Source organism: Nicotiana tabacum, chromosome 5 (genome assembly GCF_000715075.1).
Source record: "Nicotiana tabacum cultivar K326 chromosome 5, ASM71507v2, whole genome shotgun sequence".
Lineage (NCBI taxonomy): Eukaryota > Viridiplantae > Streptophyta > Magnoliopsida > Solanales > Solanaceae > Nicotiana > Nicotiana tabacum.
Window position 1 is genome coordinate 156,051,297 of NC_134084.1, and position 22,017 is coordinate 156,073,313.

Sequence of the window (22,017 nt, forward strand, 5' to 3'; positions counted from 1 at the left end):
TCCAGTGGTCTTTAACCGGTATACTTTCTCATGATTGTACCCTTCATTACTTGCCTAAACATTACACTTGTTCTACGACGTAAACTTTCTAGTGGCTTGGCTCGACAATGGCCGAGATGCTCTATGCTATCACGCCCCGTGGGTACGACTACGGCTCAGTCCACCCCTTATCGTTCCTTTTAAGAACAACCATCTTATGGTCGGATTTTGACCCATACACTCAGGGTAACTAATCCGGGGACTAGTTATACCACGATTTATCCCAACCAAATATGGGATAAACTCATCTCAAATTTAATTTCGGGATTAATTATCCCTTATACTTCGTACCAAACAAGCTCTAAGAGGTTTCTTAAATTGTGGAAACAGTGTCTCAAGGTTTGATTTGACAAGAAAATGAATGTCGTGCCATGGTTCGTTAGAAGGTCAATTTTATGACAAGTGTGTTGGTTTCCCAAGTACACGCAAGTATACATAGCCGCCAATTAATAAAGTGATTCGAAAGTCGTATGTCAAACCCACGAAGACTTAAAGTAATTGTTAACTAAGAAAACTTAAATCAATTTAATGTCCCAGAAACTCAAAAATGTTATTTTTCTACTAAACTACTTTTGAAGAAATTAAACTAGTAATTAGCTATAACACGGAGCAAGAGATTGTGATAGGATTTTAATCAGAGAATATGAACATTCTAGGGTTGTGATCGTTTTATCAATCCTATTGAGTTCATAACTACACTTGTTAATCCAAAATATCTGTGGTTGCTAGTTGACCGGACCATTTGTATAAATAACATGTTCCTACATTACTATCCGTCTATCTACAATATATCACTCATATATTTCTATGGTATTAAATCTATCATAAGCGAAGAAAATACGACACTCACTAAACAAGACTGTTAGGTAAATTCCTATTCTAACCGCGAAATTTTTCTCTGAGCCTCGGGTTCAGAAACAAGCTCTCTCTAATTCTACTCTAATATAAACACGATTTTCCCAAGTATAGCAGAGATAGTAAATAGAACTCAACAGTTGGCCAAATAATTAAGCAATTATGCAAGAATTAAAAAAGCATCCAAAAATGATAACTCGAAATAACGGTGACGGAATTAACAAACTTCAATATTCATGTCAACTACAATCCTAGAAACTAGAGTGCTTAGTCACTCATGTTTATAGTAACAAATATCCAAGTATTTTGCATAAACAAATTACAAAAAATGAAGGAATGAAGAACTCGATAATATTCTCCTCCAAAAGTTATTCCACGTGATGTTCTTGCTTCCAAATAATGTATCACCCCCTCCCCAACAAAAAAAAATATATTTAGAACCCCTTTTATACATGTTGGGGATGTGTAGAGTTGAAATCACCAAGTCCCAATCGAATTAGGACGAAATCTGCCCTTGGGCATCACGAATTGCACTTGGTGCGAAGCTGGACAGTGAATTTTTAGCCTGCTGTCAACGACATTTTAGTTGGTGCCTGGCGCCAAACTTTTTTCACTTTTGTGCTTTGCTGCCTTGGCGTTTTGGTTGGTGCCTGGCGCGAACCTGGCTACCAAAGTCATATTTCCTCCAAAATCTTCCATTTTAACTTCAATTTGCACGCAAACTTTTTAAATCACTTTCAATTGACTCCTACACATATAAATATCATTATTAAGCTCGAGTCACAAATATTCACACTAAACTTAATAAGTTCCAGATATAACGCAAGACAAATTACATACAAAAATATAGATTTTTAGCCAAATATCAAAGTACAATGATGGTCTTAGGCATTCAAGCATTCACAGAGCCAATTGTTCGTTTAGCATGATATCTGAAATTCGTTACTGGAGGGTAATATCAAGAAAAAAGAATAATAATAATAATAATAATAATAATAATAATAATAATAATAATAATAATAATAATAATAATAATAATAATAATAATAAGATAATAAACACTTGCTATTGGTCATATCTCTTGAAGATAGATAGACACTCTCTTGTGTATTTAAAGACTTAATACTATGCTGATACCAGTAACAATCTTCCACATATAGGTATGAGTTCGATTTTTTACTGTGTCACTTCTTCACAGAGCTGATTGCTGGCAATTGATAAGGATAGACACTCCTATCCTATCCAGGACTCCTAGTTTAAGTTGTATCTTATGAGATTCTTTCTTATCTCCACAAGAGTCTTATGTACATAGAACTCTGTCTCATCTCTTCCTTCTCATCTTGTACTTGTATATAAACTTCTCTATTGTAATCAATATATACAAGCCTTTTACAATTCTTATCAACTCTTATATGGTATCAAGAGCCTAAAATAAACTCACACGAGTTGCCCTCCTTTTTTTCCAGAATGGGTGACAAAACACCATTATCTTCGTCATCAACCTCTTCCTCACCCATCGTTCCAGTCAATCAGAGTAGCATTGTTAAACCCTCTCAACTCATTTCTTTCAATCCTGCCAGCCAACTCTCCTTGAAACTATTAGGGAGTTCGAACTACTCCACTTGGAAATCTCAAGTCACCACACTTCTTTTTGAATATTACTTCTTGGCTTTGTTGATGGTTCATACACTCCTCCACCCACTTATATTCTAAATGAATCTAACAAAGAAGTTCTCAACAACGCCTTTCGCCTCTGGCTAAGGCAAGAGAGTCTGGTTCGCAATGCCATCATGGCATGGACCTCTAATAGCTCATGCATCCACTGCCAACCATGCCTGGAATATACTTCAAACCACCTATGCCAATAAATCTCATTCACGCATATTCAGCAAAGACAACAACATGAAACCTGTCTGACAAACAAGATCGTAGGACATCAAGCGTTTAATAATTGACTTACTCCAAAGAAATTATAATAATTGATTTTATAACAAAACTATTCCATGTTTCAATCACTGTCTGGAGCAGAAGTATCGGTCTGAGTTCAGTAGATTTGAAGATGTCCAGGATAGATGTAAATCAGTTGAAAGAGAGGAAAAAAGAGCAACTGAGCTGGCTGATAAAGCAAGGGTCGAAGCATGAGAGAAGTATAGAAAACTTGCAGAGGCAAAAAGATGAATTGGCTAATGAAGTAGAGAAGCTTCATGCATCTGAGTTTGATGCGCAGTCAAAAGTTGCAATACTGGAGGCCAGAGTTGAAGAAAGGGAAAAGGAAATTGAGTCACTTCTGAAATCAAATAATGAACAGAGAGCCAGCACTGTGCAAGTCCTTGAGAGTCTGTTGGAGACTGAGCGTGCTGCACGTGCAAGCTACACAAGAAAAGCTGGACCTTCTTCAGCAACAGTTAACTGCAGTTCGGCTGAATGAAACTAAAGCGAAAGAAATACTCAGAAATCTCAGCCACATTTCACAACAGACTTCAAGCTCAAATTTCAGTTCACAACAGACTTCAAACCAAAAATCTCAGTCATTAAAGCAGTCTCAAACTTGAGTCAACTCCTCAAGTTCCCAGCAGACAGTAGTCAGAACTTCAACAGCAATAGACAGACACTACCAACTGCGTGATCTTGAACAAGATACTCAAGGGATTCATGCTACCAAAACAAGTAGGAAGAAAAATACAAACAAGAAACGGAAGCAGATGGTTCTCAGGTGCATACTGAACCAGAAGCAGATGGTTTTCAGGTGCATACTAAACTAGAAGCAGGGGAATCATAATTCGAATAAGGAACTCGAGCCTAACTTACGAATTCAACTCAATTAACTTAGACGATCTAGTAGAAGTTCAGTTTTTAAACTCATACATCAAAATCTGGAATAAATAACCTGGTGACAAGATGACATTGCTGCTCATCTTCTTCCTCAGAACTGGAATCAGTAGAGTTTAGCTTAAGTCATTTTACAGCAGCTATATGGAACAAGTTGGTAGGAATATTTGGTGTTTCTATTAGAGGATTGCAATTCAAACACATTAAGGTTGGTTCTAGGATCATTAATTGTTATGCTTTCAGTGTGCAGGTCAACTCAAAATTTGCAGAAAAGACCAAATAGAACTTCAGCAACAATAGACACTAGATTTTAGGTCAATCACATTCAATTCAAATAAGCAAAAACAAACAAGGATAAGTTCATCAACTCAAACAAGTCACAGGGGAATCACAATTCGAATAAGGAACTCAAGCTGCCCTGTTTGTAATATATCGTAGCATTGTACTCGCTAGAAAGTCATCTGTCATGTGTGTTACTTTACAGAACATGCCGGTGCTTCAAATGGTCTATGAAGACCCCAGTTTCATGACTGCTATTTCATTATCTATTGCTCTCTTATGTAAATGGTACTAATACTGATAAAGTTACAATCGAATTATGGAAGCATGTAAGTCGAAACTATATCTTGTTTCCATTTCTTGCAAGTTTACATGAAATCAGATTCTAATGATAAAAAAATTGGAGGAAAATTCAAACAATAGAAAACTCAAATAGTAGCACCTAAGGATAAAGATGAGTAGTACCTTGAGACAGTGAAGTATTTTCAGCAACACTAGGTATCCTTGATGTTTGTGGTACTCGTTCATGGCCACTGTTGGCATCAAGGACCTAATAAATATTAACACATTAGATTACAATTCTTTTATAGGATTGAAACTTCATTAAGAGTGCTTATAACTTCTGAAAATCGAGTTACCTATTCACTTGAGGTGCCATTGATATTTTGAGGCATAGATTCATTAAAAACATATTTGCGCATCAAATATCTCATTTGGAGTAATTCTGATTGCATCTTCTCCTGATTTTGTTTCATCAGATTCATTTCTTCATTGTGTTTATCCTTTAACTCGGTTATCTCCTGTGTTAACCTTTGTACGGCCTCATTAGACGAACCCTCTGCAATAATATTTCCTAAGGAAGATCTACTACCCCATAGAACAGAAGGAGTTGGAACAAGTCCTAAACCACGAACATACCCACTTTTGTCATTTTCCGAACACCTGGGAATACACATGGCCTTCCCAAGCAACACTGCGAGGAGGTTGATCAGTGGAGCGCTCACTATTATTCATCCTTTCATTTATCATTTCCTGACCACAGAACACATAAATCCAAGTTGGAATTCATTTATTCGCTTTTATGTTTTTTCCTAAACTATTTCCCAATTCAGAAATTTAAATAAAAAAAAGAAATCTTACGATTGCATTGGCAGAATCAACATCCAGTGGTCTACCATCCTTACATTGTTTATGAGTTAATAAGAAAATTTGTGCTCGTGTAGGTTCTACCCCATTTACAGCCTAATACAATAAAATTGATGTCAGATATGCGTGGAAAAAAAAAGAATTTTAAAATATTATAATTAGTATTTTTTACAAGTTTACCTGCTCATCCATCAAGGTAGCAATACTTTTGGATCCTCCTGTGTGAGTCATCTTTTGATTGACCCTATTGTTTCTATTTGCTTGGGTACGCCTCTATCATTGAAATATTAAAATGATATATTACAAATTATAAATAAAAATTAAGCATAACTAAAATCAAAACACTGAAAATAATCAAGTAGAAGTGTTTTAAAGATTTGTTAATACCCTAGCTTTATCTGAAAGCCAATAGGAGACAAGACCACTCCATTAATCCCTCGGTATGCGACTTGGTCTATTTTTCAGCAAAGCGTCTTTAGTCTTATATTTTGGCAGATACTCACCTTTTAAATTGCACTTGTAATCTTTTCATTTCTTTCCTAGTTACTTTAGGACATAAGCTTCTCTTCGTCTTGGGATAGAGAACTTCTTCTAAAAAATAAAGTCAACATTTAGAAGAAAATATCATGTATAAAAGATTGAACTCGTTCATATAATAATAATAATAATAATAATAATAATAATAATAATAATAATAATAATAATAATAATAATAATAATAATAATAATAATAATAATAATAATAATAATAATAATAATAATAATAATAATAACAACAACAACAACAATAACAATAATAATAATAATAGTAATACTAATAATAGTAAAGTCAATATGGCCTGCTACGGTGTGCACTCGCACAAAATCCACCAATTTCTTCAATTTCTCCAATCATCTATATGTAGAAGTGTTAGTTCTGGAGTTCTCGCAATAATTTCTAGAAAGCTAGCAAGCTTTCGACCTTTTTCCCCAACATCTTGGTTACGATTATTAGACGACACATCAACTACCTTCCCCAGAGGAAGTTTCCAAACATCTTTCAGTAAAGTAGGTCCACGAACCTTTCTTGGCTCCGAATTACCTGGAATGGAAGATTTAAAGGTCATCAAATGGCAAAAGTATATATGGTCAACACTAAATGTATACAAAAGGTAAGTGTTTATCTTCAATTAATTAGTAAATGTATATATGCCTTCAAAGTCACTCTAATTTGGATTAGCTCTAAAATTTCAAGCCTCAGAGAAGCTACTGGAAAGCTACTTAATGTAAATGTTTTACAGAAACCAAGTACTGCTCTTCGGATTGATGTACGAATCTAATGGCAAGTGAAATAAATCTCGTGCTACTGGAATGTGCTACTGAAATCAGCAGCCAAGACCTTCAGAATAAAAAAGGAGTGCTTGATATCAGCCACAAACTAATTACAAGCTTAAACATAAAATGACTGCTTGACATCTGTTGAATCAGTGAGCTTATTCATGCAAAATAACCTTGCATCTTGGAGGTTGCCTAATGTGTTATTTCATGTTTGCTATCTTAAAAATGGCCATAATCTTCCACAAATTGTCAGTAGTAAGTAGTCTATTTGACTTACTAAACCTTATTCAGCAGAAATAAGTTTCAAAATCTTATTGCAATATGACTTAAGTACAGAATGAATAGAGTCAATGTAGTAAGCAGTTAGATACCATTGATCAAGTTTAGATTGAGAAAGCAGGGGAATCAACGGGTTGCAGTTGCCTCTGAATTAATATTATCATGGTTATAGACTTATAGTTTGATATAGAAAGAAAACTCGAGGCCAATTTCAGAAGATAATTCTCAGAAGAGTGCTGACAAAGATGTTACTGAAGGTGATAATGTTCATGTGAAACCTAAGGAAAATACTAATGTGATCACTAATCGAGTGGAGGATGAATCTAGTGTTGTTAGAAATTTTAAGATCGCATCAGGTGCTACTGTTGATCCTAATGCTCTTGTGGTTACTAATGTTGTGAAAGCATCAGAGGTGAGAAGCAGGTACTTTTGGCATACTGTCACAACATCATATGCAGTGTTTGAAAATAATATTCAAATGGAGGGTAGCACCTCATGCACATAGGAATCAACATAGCAAAGGTTAGACACAGAGATCCAGCAGACCTCACATGCAGCTAATGTCAAAAAAACCAGTATCATCAACTGGTACAAAGCTGCAGGCCAGATCTGTTGGAAGAGGTTTTTTAATACTAGCAACACATACAGGGATCCAGGCAAGAGGAAAGTAATTGAAGCAACACTGGGTACTAAGTGGAGATACAGAAACAACTGGAAAGTACAACACAAAACATCACAAAGAAGGTCATGGAAACAACATGATATGCTAGACCATTTGTGGATGAGGCACAAGGGAGAAGTTCTTAGCTTGTGGATGAGGCAGCACGTTTTAACTGGATCTATAGGTTCTATATACATTCTTAAAAGAAGGAACTCATCACATACAACTAGAAGAATATATAGGATACACATCAGGATAGGAAGATCAATTTTCACAATGGAATGGTGGACAACAAAATGCAGAGTTAACATAGAATTATGGAACTGGGCAGTGATAGCAACAAACAAGCACACTGGGACATTGAGCTGGATAGGATACTACTGGGCAGTACTATGGCATAACATTGGCTACTATGGCAAGCACAGGACTAGGACATAATTCCTAATCGAAATTGGCTATTTTTGAAACTACAGCAAAATATGCAAGCAGCTGGACAAACTCCTACATCAACGCGATTTGTTGGTGTTATTGAAGGGATTAAGGATGATCATAGTGAGAGAAAAGCAGCTGGACAAACTCCTATGGCTAAAGGTGTTAGACATGTACTTGATACTTCAAAGAAAACTGCTACAAATCCAAGGACTGGACATGTTTGTGATGCTTCAGGAAAATCTATTACAGATTCTATAACATTACAGTTGCAACAGAAGCTATTATGATAGACGTTCTACCTTGGCATTCTGTCTTTTTCTTGGGCCTAATCTCGATTTTCCAACATTATAGAGTATATACAAATTCTATAACATTACAGTTGCAAGAGAAGCTATTATGATTATGGGATGCACGACATCTTTGACAGCAATACTAGATCCTAGAAGAATTGCAGAAGAGGCACATCCATATAACCAGTTCAATATCACAATAGAAATTACAGAAAACTACGATTGCTAATTACACTATATAAACTAGTTAGATTAACACACAATTAAGATTTGAAAATAATTTCAGAGAAAAGTGTTACCTGATTCATCATCATTATGTTGAACTTCAGTGCCACCAGCAGAACTGTTCAACTCATTAGATTGATCATCATGTGCCCGGTCTTTAGAGTTGTTCCTATTATCCATCAACTGTTCAATATAAGGCTGGGCCGCAGTATGATTTTGAGCATCCATCAAATGCTCAATATAAGGTCGCACATCTTCATCGTCGTCTTGTTCAATTACAAGTCGGTTGCGACCTCTAGTTCGCATAGTTCCTTCTCCAAAAATAAAAAATAAAAATTATCTAGTTGCATTAAGCTATATTAGTACCAGATTAACTCCAATAGATCAGCAGGTCACGTGCAAAACAGGAGGAAGCACCGTCCTATTCACAAGATATGAAAAAAATTAACAACTCGTGCACACAAACAAAGCCTTGTGACAAATATTGTTTTAGAGATAAGAGTTATTGATGCACTAATAAAACAATTATCAAGTGATAATACCACCTTAGCATATCACATTTAAATGGATATAATAAGCAAAATATAAGTAAATGAAAGCACAACGAATTCACTCAAACATCCAATATCAAACTTCTGAAGTAAAAAAATAACACCCTTAGAAGTTCTTAAATAACACTTGCAAAAAAAAATATTCTATAAGTTCCACCTATCTTATTCAGAATCACATTCATTTTCTATGTTATTTCTTCCCTCAATATTAGCTTCACCATCATTTAGAGAAACTTGAGAATATACGTTTGTATCAATTACTATTCCATCGATACCACTTCTTACCCAATCATTATACTCATCTTCTAGAACACGAGAATTTTCTAAAAGAGCTAAGTCAATGGCATCACTCTGCGTTGATGACTCAAGATGTACACTATTTTCCTCCCCCCATATTAAAAATGTCTCGAAGTTTAATTAACCTAGGGACAAACCATTCATGATCTTGAGGATCTTGCACAAATATTACTTGTTGAGCTTGTTCTATAAAAATAAAGGGCTCATGACGTTGTCGATCGCCAGAGTCTGTCAGGTATGAGAAATTCACAAGTGTGAAACCCAAGTTGTCTTCCTTAATTCCTCTACCTTTGGTTACATCAACCCAATCACACTTAAATAAGATAACCTTAAATTTTTCATAATAGTTTAACTCCACAATATCATTCAATCTGCTATAATATATGATATTTGTAGATTTTGGAGCATTGTCACTTGTGCTTGCATAACTTTCAGTCTTTGAAACGACCATAACAACACTATTTTGTGTCACCTTGAACTCTTCACTTTGTTTCATTCGGAATCGATAGTCGTTATTTACATCGAACGCACTAAATCTTTTTGCAATGTAACTCGGCCCTTGTGCAAGGACTTTAACATCCTTTAAGATGTTAGATGTAGCTTCCAACTCCTTTACCTAACCAAATAAAAGATACAACTGTAAATATGGATATCTGTACAAGGACAATAATTTAATGTAACCAATGACTTAGTCCTACTACTTACTTGCTCTTTGAACCACTCATGGAATGTATCGAAATGCATACGGTCAAGTTGATGTTGTGTCAAACGATGCTTACGATGTGCTCTTTTAATTTCAACAATATGTTCCCTATTCATGTAACTCGTATATATCAATTTCTCATCAAATAAGTAATATAAATATATTAAATAATAGATATAACACTTACTTTTTATAATTCTCAACGACTTCTGACTCACAATTGAAAAGCACATACCGATGTGCTTGCAACCATGTTTTCTCATCCAACTCAAATACATCTACTCCACCGTACGACTCTCCAACAGTAGGAAAAAGACATTCTTCTTTACTAGTCTCATGCTCAATCTCATCACTGCATTTTCTTGAACAATAAGACCTGAATCTCCACCCTCCAAATATCGTGAGCAAAATACCATACACCCATTTGCTATGTATGCTTCTGCTATTAAACCTTCTGGACATGCACGATTACGAACATATGATTTTAAAGTACCCAAAAACCTATGGAACAAAGTAATATTATTAGTTTGATATTAGAATATTTAACAACTAAAGACATAAAATAAAGATTCAGTGATATTCTTCATACCTCTCAATTGGGTACATCCAGCGATAATGTACTGGCCTCGCGTCTTTAGACTCAGTTGCCAAGTGAATTACCAAGTGTATCATAACAGTAAAGAATCCTGGGAGGAAGAGTTTTTCCATAGTAGACAATGTTTCTAGAATGTTTTCTTCAAGTAACTTTAACTCTTCTAGTTTTATCTCTTTGCTACACAGAACACGAAAGAATGTGCATAGTTCAATTAAAATTGAACTAACTCTTTTATCTACTGATCTCCGCAAGGCAAGAGGAAGAAGTTCTTGCATTAAAACATGACAATCATGAGTTTTTAGCCCAGATATCTTTCGTTTGCGAAAGCAACGTGAGATATTAGACGCATAGTCATCTGGAAACTTGACATTTTTTAGAATTTTATAAAATAACTCCTTTTCCATTGGAGACATTGTGAAAAAAGTAGGAGGAAGATATGCTCTACCACTAGCTCGGTACTGAGGCCAGAAGCTTGGTCTTATTTTCATCTCCTTCAAGTCCAATCGAGCCTCTAAGTTGTCTTTAAACTTTTTACCAAGATCCAATAATGTATAAATTATGTTATCACACACGTTCTTTTTTATGTGCATCACATCAAGATTATGGCACACCAAGTTAAATTTCCAATAAGGAAGATAAAAAAAATACTTCTCTTTTTCCATGTGTTTTTCATCACCCCATTTACCGCTTCACTTGATTGGCCAAGAGTAAATTTTATATCTTTAACTTGATTCAGCACTACTGAACTAGTTACTGGACAAGGTGCAGATCTTGTTTCTTTAGTCCCATCAAATGATTTTGCATCATTCCGATATTTGTGTCCTGACTTCAAGAAGCGGTGATGCCCCGTATAACAAAACTTTCTGCCATGTTTGAGCCTTCTAGATTGAGTATTTATATTACAAGAAGGTCATGCAAATCTACCATAAGTGCACCATCCCGAGAGAGTACCATATGCTTGAAAATCATTTATCGTCCACATGAGAACTGCTCGCATTTGAAATATCTCCTTAGTAGAGGCATCATACATTTCTACACCAACATCCCATAATTCATTTAACTCTTCTATTAGAGGTTGCAAAAAGACATCAATATTATTTCCAGGCGCTTTTGGTCCAGGAATAAGTAAGGACAGAATGAAGAACTCTTGTTTCATGCACATCCATGGTGGAAGATTATATGGCACTAAAATCACTGGCCATGTACTGTGGACAGTTCGCATTGTGCCAAATGGATTAATTCATAATCTGCAGGATGTCGTAGAACTCCATCTTTATTGCGCTCTTCATGATGCCATCGCATTGCTTTAGAAGTTTCTGATGACATAAACAATCTTTGTAGCTTCAGTTTTAAAGGAAAATACCTTAGGACCTTGACTAAAATTTTCTAGCATCATTTTTCCATCTAGAAGCCCCACAAACTTTGCATTCATTGACATTCTTATTAGCAAACTCTTTCCTAAAAATCATGCAATCAATGGACAAGCATGGATTTTTTCATACTTTAAGCCCAAGCCTTCAACTATCTTTTTGGTCTCATAGAAAGAAGTAGGCAATTTTTCTCCTTCAGGCAGCACATCCTTCAATAGTCCAAGCAAAGCATTAAAATATTCATTTGACCATTTGAACATGCATTTTGTACGATACATATGCAGCAAAAAGGACAGTTTGCTAAACTTCTTACATCCTGGATATAGTTCTTCTTTTGCCTCCTTCATGAGTCGTTCAAACTTATCCACCTCTGCATGAGGTTGATTTCCAGATGTATGAGCAATATTCTCTTGTAAGTTATGATCTACGTCACCCTTTTCATTAACGTCATTATCCATGAACTGTGTAAAGCCTCCAAAGGCATCATGTATCATTCCAGTCATATCATCGCCCCTTAGAGTTGACTGGCTTTGATTATTTGTTTGAGCATTACTTGATCCCTTTAAAGACTCACCATGACAAAACCAAGTATCATATGATGGCATAATACCATTAATCACAAGATGATCATATGTTGTAGCCCGATTAACTTGATGGATAAGCATACACATCATACAAGGACATGGAATTTGTTCTCCATCTTGATTTATAGAAAAGGCATGGTTTATAAAATCATCTACTCCATCCAAATATTCTTTACTAACTCTATCACAATGCATCCATCTTTTATTTCTAGGATTGTCCATGACGTTCAAGATATTCTTTTCTTTTCTACACTTACTGCAATAGCTAAAAATTCGTTAGTAAAAAGAGGGATTTATTCAAAATGTAGTAAAATAGCCATCCTATTTGTATGTAATTCCATAGCTCAAAGATTATTGTACAACAAACAACAAAGTTCTGGATATACTCGTTTATCTCATTCTTCTCTTCTACTCTTCTCAGTTATTCGACAATAGCTGTTTTGTTTAGTTTTTCTTTTCTCGGTTTGATTTTCTCGATTCAGTTTTCCAGTTTGAGACCCAACTAATCTTGTTTAAAATTATAATTTTTTTAATATATAGTTTGTGATCTATGCAGGCATTATTTCATTGGCAATTTACTTATCTAAACATATTTATTAGTTTACTAAGGTTCACTTCTTTTATTCTTTCCTGCGTGTTTTCTTCTTAGTGTTAGGTGAGATAGCGGCAAACATTTGTTATTACAAATGGCAATGCTATCATTTTAATTTTACCCGAGTTTTGTTATTAAAAGCATCACATCTATGTGGATTCACCCACGACTATTCAGTTTTCCAAACACAAATACTTTGTACCTACCTAATAGAACTAAAGTTGTCTAGCATACTGATCTATTATCGGATTATAGGTTTTTAGATCTCAAGACTATAATGTTGTTCTTTACTGTGTAAGACATGTATCTTTCCTTCCTTTCAATACTCAATTCTACTTTTAGCATTTATATAGATCAAAGGACCCATCACTTTTGCATTTGATTGGCAGTTTTTTGATAAGTATAACAGAAAATATATAGAGAAATACATCTCGACTAATGGTAGATTCAATGAAAATATCAATATGCATCGACGACACTTAAAATTTTTGAACAATGACAAGAATAACAGAAAACATACAGAGGAATTCATATCTCGACTAGTGGTAGATTCAATGAAAACATCAATATGTATCGGCGACACTTATAAAATTTCTGAATAATTACAAGAATAGCAGAAAATAGAGGAACAAAATCATAAAACAGTCAAGGAACAGATGAGGAATAAACCCAATCACCGCATGTCAATTTAACAGCAGTCGGATATCACAAAAAACTTGCATATGCAGAAAAAACTGTACTTTCGCAAATCTCAAATTGCAACAGTTGAAGGCATGAATTTGTACCTGGTAAGCAGATTGTTTTGCTGATAAACACAAGAAATTGAAACTAACAATGAGTTATCTGAGTTCTGCAATGATCTTGAAACCTACAGGAAAAGAGAAGTGGGAAATGGATAAAACAGAGAATACTAACAACGACGATAGAGCATAATCGAGCAGCACAATCCTAACTCCACTGTTAATCACGTCTGCTGGGTGAAAATGAAGATACCTGGGAAGAAGAGCAGTTATCTGGGAAAAACACTGGCCGAAGACCTACGATTCTGTTAATCTCGCGTCTCTTCCGTATCCCGTTCAATGAAAGAATAAAAACTCGCCGAAGGCGAAGACCTATATGTGAGATTCTGTTAATCGTAGCATGTTCAATGAAGCAAAATTGTATCCCGTTCAATGAAGGAATAGGTTTTTCTATTTTTTCTATTGGAGGTAATCGTTTATTCTTTGTCCAAAATATTTGGAGGGAAAGATTTATTTTTGGGGAAGGGAGGGAAAGTTAAAATAAAAGAAAAACTTATTTCCTAAAAGTCAATTAGTAACTTTTAATGGCAATTTATTTTTATTGTCGGTAAAAGGATATTTTTTACTGGCTAATGGTCATTTGCCGCTAATATTTCAGCTTATAGAATATATTAGCGGCAATTGACTTATTGCCGCTAAATAATTATTGCCAAATACCCTTTTTGTAGCAGTGACATGCCACCAAAGACATCTGTAAGTTCATCTTCTCCTTCGCAGGTATGTTCTACACTTAAGTCACTTACTGTTATATCTTCTCCATCTCAATCATCATTGTCTCAACCACATCCTAGGTTGCAATCTTCCAATCATCGCATGGTCACTAGAGCACAGAACAACATTTTCAAACCTAAGGTCGTTTTTGACTACCTTGCCGTATCCTCACCAAAGTAGCTACCTCTTGCTCCTACCACATTTTCTCAAGCCAAGAAATACCCTGAGTGGCAGCCTGTTATGCATGATGAATTCATAGCTCTTAAAAACAATACCTGGTCTTTGGTTCCTAGCTCACCCTAACATGATGTTTTTGGCTGCAAGTGGCTTTATCGTGTTAAACATAAACCCGATGGATCGATTGATCGATTCAAAGCTAAGTTAGTAGCCAAGGGTTTTCATCAACGTCCTAGGGTTGATTATCATCAGACTTTCAGCCCTGTAATAAAACACACTACTATTAGGCTTATTCTTGCTCTAGCAGTGTCATTCAAGTGGCATTTACGTCAACTAGACCTAAACAATGCCTTCTTGCAAGGAACTCTCAATGGGGTTGTCTATATACAGCAGCCACCGGGTTTTGCCAACCGCGGCTTTCCACAACATATCTGCAAGCTTCACGAATCCATTTATGGCCTTCGTCACTCTCCTAAAGCTTGGTACAAAGAGCTCAAAACCTTTTTTCTTTCCTGTAGGTTCCTTAGAGCAAAATCAGATGATTCTCTGTTATGAAATGCTCTCCTAACTCGCTTCTCTTTGTCATGATCTATGTTAATGATATTGTGGTCACTGGTTCTAATTCCTCTCAAGTCCAAACCACCATTCAACTCCTAGGTGATAGGTTCTCCATTAAAGACCTTGGTCCCTTGAATTTCTTTCTTGGAGTCGAAGTTCTACGAAATGCACATAGTTTAATTCTCACTCAAAGTGGCTTTATTACTGATATTCTAGAAAAATTTATCATGCTAAACTCCAACAGTGTTGGCACGTTGATGTCAGTCGGTGAAGCTTTCTCACTGAATGATTATGCCACACCTGCTGATGCCAAACTATATAGGCAAGTTGTTGGTTCCCTATAATACCTAACTGTTACTCATTTGTACATCTGTTTTGCAGTAAACAAAACTTGCTCAATTTCAACATGCACCTAGTTGGAAGCATTGGCAGGCTGCCAAACAACTTCTACACTACCTGAAGGGCACTATCACATATAGTTTTCATTTTCATCCCAGTAGCTCACTCAAACTTCAAGCATACTCAAATGTTGATTGGGGTGAACTTCTTGATACGAGGCATTTGACTTCAGCATATGTTGTCCTTTTTAGAAACAATCCCATAAGTTGGTACTCCAAAAAGCAATGGATAGTTGCTAGATTCTCCACATAAGCTGAATATAGAGCTGTTGCTTCAGCTATTGCTTTAGTTGTTGCTGAGCTTAATTGGATAACCAACTTGCTGAAGGAGCTTCACATTCTAATATCCAATCCTCATATGGTGTTTTTGTTGGGAATAAACCTCATACCAAAATAATATTCATGGTAATAAAAGCAGAATAATAATGTAGCACCGAGATACGGTAATTAACAAGAATAAAAGAGTAACAATGACACCAAGATTTTTACGTGGAAAACCCTTCTGAATAAGGGAAAAACCACGACCCCGAGAGGAGCAACTGATATCACTATAGTAAGGAATTTACACTTTGTAGGCCCGAGTAAAAATACTACAAAGACCACTACAATACTCAAAATAAATAACCCTCTTTTGATATTTCACCTCACTACAATATCGCTCACGCTCTCTATTTTCTTTACAGACTATTTTCTTATATCCTGTTTGTGAAACCTCACTCTTTCTTTCTAGCTCTCAGATATATTTTCCTCTGAGATCGATGATCAAAAATGAGAGCCGAAGCTCTCATTTTATAGGCAAAAACGAGCCTCTCATACTTGACATTTCAATGTTCTGCAGCATACTTTCTTTTACAGACAAAGAAAACGTGGGCTGATGCTGCCTATATTGAAAACTGAAGCAAGGAAGAAAACTTCTTCCTTAAATTAAGGGGCTGGACCCCACAAATCTCCCCCTCCAGTCCCATTCACCTGAAGGGGATAACACCGCAGTTTCTAGTTTGAGTGTATGCGGACAAGTTCTTTGCATAGCTCAAACTTGTCTCTTGGTACCACTTTGGTCAGCATATCCGCAGGATTTTCGCTTGTGTGAATCTTTTTGACCTGTAAATATTCGTTAGCCACCTGCTCACGAATCCAATGATATCTCACATCTATGTGTTTGGTCCTTGCATGGTACATAGAGTTCTTGCTAAGGTCTATTGCACTTTGACTGTCACAATAGACGACATACTCCTTCTGATGTAATCCAAGCTCTTGAAGCAACCATTTGAGCCATATCATCTCCTTGCCAGTTTCTGTAGCAGCAATGTACTCTGCTTCAGTTGTTGAAAGTGCAACACACTTCTGCAACTTAGACTGCCATGATATAGCTCCCCCTGAAAATGTAAACAAATATCCAGTAGTGGATTTTCTGTTGTCAATGTCACCTGCCATATCAGCATCTGTATAGCCTTTCAAGATTGGATCAGATCCTCCAAAGCACAAACAATCTCCCGTGGTACCTCTCAGGTACCTGAGTATCCACTTGACTACTTCCCAATGTTCCTTTCCAGGATTTTCAAGAAACTTGCTGACAACACCAACTGCGTGAGCAATATCAGGTCTAGTGCATACCATTGCATACATTAAGCTTCCGACTGCTGAAGAATAAGGAACTTTAGCCATGTTACCTTTCTCCTCCACTGTTGTAGGACACATCTTCTTACTCAACTTTAGATGACCAGCAAGAGGTGTGCTGACTATCTTAGCATTCTTCATGTTGAAGCATTCTAGTACACGTTCAATGTACTTCTCCTAAGATAGCCACAACTTTCTACTTGTTCTCTCTCAAACTATCTTCATCTCTAGAATTTGTTGTGCTGGGCCCAAGTCCTTCATATCAAATGACTTGGACAGATCTCCTTTCAACTTTGCTATCAACCCTTTGTCTTTTCCTACAATTAACATGTCATCCACATACAACAACAATATAATAAAGTTATTCTCAGAAAATCTTTTGAAGTATACATATGGATCAAAATAGGTCTTTAGGTATGTTTGACTTTTCATGAATGAGTCAAACTTCATGTACCACTGCCTTGGTGCCTGCTTCAATCCATAAAGACTCTTATTCAATTTGCACACCATGTGTTTCTTTCCAGCTACTTCAAATCCTTCTGGCTGCTCCATATAAATCTCCTCTTCCAAATCTCCATGAAGAAATGCAGTTTTCACATCCAACTGCTCCACTTCAATATCTCGGCTAGCTGTTAAGCTCAAAATTGCTCGAATATAAGTCATTTTGACAACATGTGAGAAAATTTCGTCAAAATCAATACCTTTCTTTTGTTCGAAGCCTTTAACCACTAATCGAGCTTTGTATCTGACCAGCTTGCCATTTCCATCTTTCTTGAGTTTAAAGACTCATTTGCATTTGAGTGGTCTTTTACCCTTTGGAAGTTCAACCAGCTTGTATGTGCCATTTTTCTGTAGAGATTCCATCTCTTCTTGCATAGCTTTCATCCACTGGTTCTTTTCTGGATGGGACAGCACCTCCTTAAGACTTTCTGGCTCCCCCTCATCACTGATGAGGACATACTCTGTAGAAGGGTACCTGCATGACTCTACCCTTGGCCTCTCTAATCTCCTCAGAGGTTGAGGTTGTTCTTCTCCCTGAGTGGGGTGCTCCACTTCCTCGACACCTTCATCAAGTTGCTTCCCCTGCTCAATAACCTCACCAGGTTGCTCCCCCTGCTCGACAACCTCGTCGGTCGTACTTTTTGCACTTATGCGATTGTTAGAAGTAGAAGGAATAGTAACAAGGTTAGGAATTATACCATTCTTCGCCTTTTCTGACATATCAGCAGCAATTCCAACTTCACTTTCTCGGAAGACTACATCTCTGCTTTTGATGACCTTCTTCTTTACAAGATCCCACAGTCTGTACCCGAACTCTTCATCTCTATATCCGATAAATATGCAGGGAACAGATTTGTCATCCAGCTTTGTTCTCTGCTCTTTTGGTACATGTGCAAAAGCTCTACAACCGAACACCTTCAGATGCGAGTAGGACACCTCCTTGTTGGTCCAAACTCTCTCTGGGATTTCAAACGCCAACGGAACTGATGGACTCCTATTGATCAGGTAACAGGCTGTCAGAACTACTTCACCCCAGAATGACTTAGGCAGTTTAGCCATTCTGAGCATGCGTCTCACCTTCTCCACAATGGTGCGGTTCATCCTCTCGGCTATGTCATTGTGCTGTGGGGTTCCAGGAACTGTCTTTTCATGTCTGATCCCATGACTTGAACAATACTCTTCAAATTCCCTTGAAGTGTACTCACCTTCATTGTCACCTCGGAGACGCTTTAGCTTTCGACCCGTCTCCCTTTCTACTAGAGCATGAAACTTCTGAAAAAATTAAAACACCTGATCTTTGGTTTTCAAAATATAAACCCATAATTTTCGTGAAGCATCATCAATAAAAGTAACAAAATATTTGTTACCTCCCATTGATTCAATTTCCATTGGGCCGCAAACATCAGAATATACTAAATCAAGTATATTCAGTTTTCTTTCAGACGATGTCTGAAATGAGACTCTATGCTGCTTACCAAATAAACAGTAGTCACAAGGTTTTACCGTTGTACCTTTGGCATAAGAAATGAGTAATTTCTTGGCAAGAATCTGCAATCCCTTCTCGCTCATATGACCCATTCTTTTGTGCCACAAATCTGCAGAAATCTCATCTTGTACTACGTTCAATTCACCTTGGCATATTTCTGCATTTGGCCTGTACAACGTGCCACGAGCAACTCCCTTTGCAAACAATAATGATCCCTTAGTGAGTCTCTACTTTTGATTCGTAAAATAGTTCTCGTATCCATCTCGGTTTAAAGCAATTCCCGAGATCAAGTTCATCCGCAAATCAGGTACATGTCGCACATCCTTTAGAACCAATGTGCATCCGACATTTGTCTTGATACAAATGTCACCAATCCCCGCAATCTTTGAGTAACTTGTGTTACCCATTCTCACTGTGCCGAAATCACCTGCTACATATCTGCAAAAAAGATCTCTTACCGGTTTGGCATGGTAAGATGTCGCTGTGTCAACCACCCATTCCGACTCTGGACCTGACAGGTGCATGCATTCCCCTTCCTCATTTATAAAGAGGACAACATTATCATTATTTTGTACCATGGCGGCTGTGTTGTCGTCATTCTTCTGGCCACTGGTTTCACCTTTTCCCTTCCTTGGATTTGGGCAATCTCTTTTGAAGTGACCTGGTTGACCACAGTTGTAGCAATTTCTGGCTCTTCATTTGGATCGGTTCTTTGACTTCCCACGAGCTCCGGAAATACCATAGTTGTTCGAACTCCTTTGATAACTCCTGCCTCTACCTTCTGTGATGAGAGCATGTCCTTGATTTTCAGGCTTCTTTCTCATATTCTCATTGAGTAGAAGAGCCGATGTGACATCTTTCAACTCAATAGTAGTCTTACCGTGCAAGATGGTTGTTGCCAAATTATCGTACGAAGATGGCAACGAGTTCAATAGCAAGATGGCTTTATCTTTTTCCTCGATTTTCACTCCGAGGTTGGCAAGCTGTGTGATTAGTCCGTTAAACACATTTAAATATGACAAAAAATTCGTACCTTCACTCATGTGTAGGGCGTATAACTGCTTCTTCAGGTACAATTTATTTGTCAGCGTTTTGGACATGTATAGGTTTTCCAACCTTGTCCAAATTCCACGTGCAGTGTCTTCATCAATGATGTTATTTACCACATCATCTGATAAGCGCAACTTGATTGCACTAGCAGCTCTTTCATCCAAGTCAGCCCAATCCTCAGTTTTCATGGTATCAGGCTTTTTGGAATCAACATTTAGAACCTTGTGTAATCCTTGTTGGATGAGCAGATCTCTCATCCTTCTTTGCCATGTTGAGAAATCGTTATCTCCGTTGAATTTTGCTACCTCGTACTTTACTCCGGACATTTTTATTTTTCACCAAGTATAGTACTAACGACAGTGAATAGTATTTCAGTGAACGAGCAGAACCTGTGCTCTGGTACTAGTTGTTGGGAATAAACCTCCTACCAAAATAATATTCACGGTAATAAAAGCGGAATATTAATGTAGCACCGAGATACGGTAATTAACAAGAATAAAAGAGTAACAATGACACCCAGATTTTTACGTGGAAAACCCTTCTGAATAAGGGAAAAACCACGACCCCGAGAGGAGCAACTGATATCACTATAGTAAGGAATTTACACTTTGTAGGCCCGAGTAAAAATACTACAAAGACCACTACAATACTCAAAAGAAATAACCCTCTTTTGATATTTCACCTCACTACAATATCGCTCACACTCTCTATTTTCTTCATAGACTATTTTCTTATAACCTGTCTGTGAAACCTCACTCTTTCTTTCTAGCTCTCAGATATATTTTCCTCTAAGATTGATGATAAAAAATGAGAGCCGAAGCTCTCATTTTATAGGCAAAAACGAGCCTCCTATACTTGACATTTCAATGTTCTGCAGCCTACTTTCTTTGACAGACAAAGAAAACGTGGGTTGCTGCTGCCTATATTGAAAACTGAAGCAAGGAAGAAAACTTCTTCCTTAAATTAAGGGGCTGGACCCCACAGTTTTGCGACAATATTGGTGCTACTTACCTTAGTCGCAACCCAATTTTTCACAGTCGTATGAAATATGTAGCTATTGATTTTCTCTTTGTTCAAGATCAAGTGGAACGCAATGAGCTCTCTGTTAATCACATACCCATTGGCGATCAACTTGTTGATACCTTAACAAAAACCTTGCCTAAACGATCATTTACACACGTTGTCAACAAGATTGGTCTCAAGTAGATTGAGACCATCTTGAGGGGGCATAATAAGGATAGACACTCCTATCCTATCCAGGACTCCTAGTTTAAGTTGTATCTTATGAGATTCTTTCTTATCTCCACAAGAGTCTTATGTACATAGAACTATGTCTCCTCTCTCCCTTCTCCTCTTGTACTTGTATATAAACTTCTCTATTGTAATCATTATATACAAGCCTTTTACAATTCTTATCAACTTTTATAGCGATGACTTGATGAAAGAAATCTATGAGGGAAGGTTCTCCAACCAGGTTACGACCGAATAGAGCGTGGACCCAACGAGTTCAGTCGAACAAGGTAACGAGTCTAAGGGAAGGATCAAGCTTGAAAGGAATGGACAGGCGTGGGCTTAATAGTGAATGCAGACTCTCTGCTTATAGAAATGAGATCAATGACTTAAATAAAAGAAAGATGTCGAGAGAAAGTCTTAGCCCTTAAAATGCGTTAATAAT

General features: G+C 36.8%; 1 protein-coding gene and 1 long non-coding RNA gene across 3 annotated transcripts; both read right to left on the bottom strand.

Moving 5' to 3' along the window:
* Positions 1–1,138: 1,138 nt before the first annotated feature.
* On the bottom strand, positions 1,139–5,733 carry LOC107796042 (uncharacterized). Its single transcript, XR_001650299.2, has 6 exons — positions 5,536–5,733; positions 5,329–5,421; positions 5,143–5,244; positions 4,641–5,034; positions 4,468–4,552; positions 1,139–1,642 (listed from the first exon to the last, which is right to left on the bottom strand). It is a non-coding gene; the product is annotated as an uncharacterized LOC107796042 (long non-coding RNA).
* Positions 5,734–6,009: 276 nt separating this feature from the next.
* LOC107796044 (uncharacterized) lies at positions 6,010–10,398 on the bottom strand. Of its 2 annotated transcripts, none has more exons than XR_012709292.1 (4): positions 10,091–10,398; positions 9,906–10,011; positions 8,427–9,816; positions 6,010–6,229 (listed from the first exon to the last, which is right to left on the bottom strand). XR_012709292.1 is itself a non-coding variant. In XM_075252710.1 (4 exons), exons 3-4 carry the CDS (start codon positions 8,656–8,658, stop codon positions 6,027–6,029), a joined length of 435 nt encoding a protein of 144 aa, XP_075108811.1. In that variant the 5' UTR covers positions 8,659–9,816; positions 9,906–10,011; positions 10,091–10,392; the 3' UTR covers positions 6,010–6,026. The 2 variants fall into 2 exon arrangements, 1 of the variants encoding a protein (XP_075108811.1); XM_075252710.1 differs by having other exon boundaries at positions 10,091–10,392.
* Positions 10,399–22,017: the final 11,619 nt, after the last annotated feature.

What these genes read in the sequence shown, in the direction of transcription:
- LOC107796044 (XM_075252710.1), bottom strand. Translation starts at nt 8,658, where the DNA reads ATGCGAACTAGAGGTCGCAACCGACTTGTAATTGAACAAGACGACGAT. An exon ending in ACATAATGATGATGAATCAG is followed by an intron (nt 6,230 to 8,426) that starts GTAACACTTTTC and finishes CTTCCATTCCAG; the next exon opens with GTAATTCGGAGCCAAGAAAG.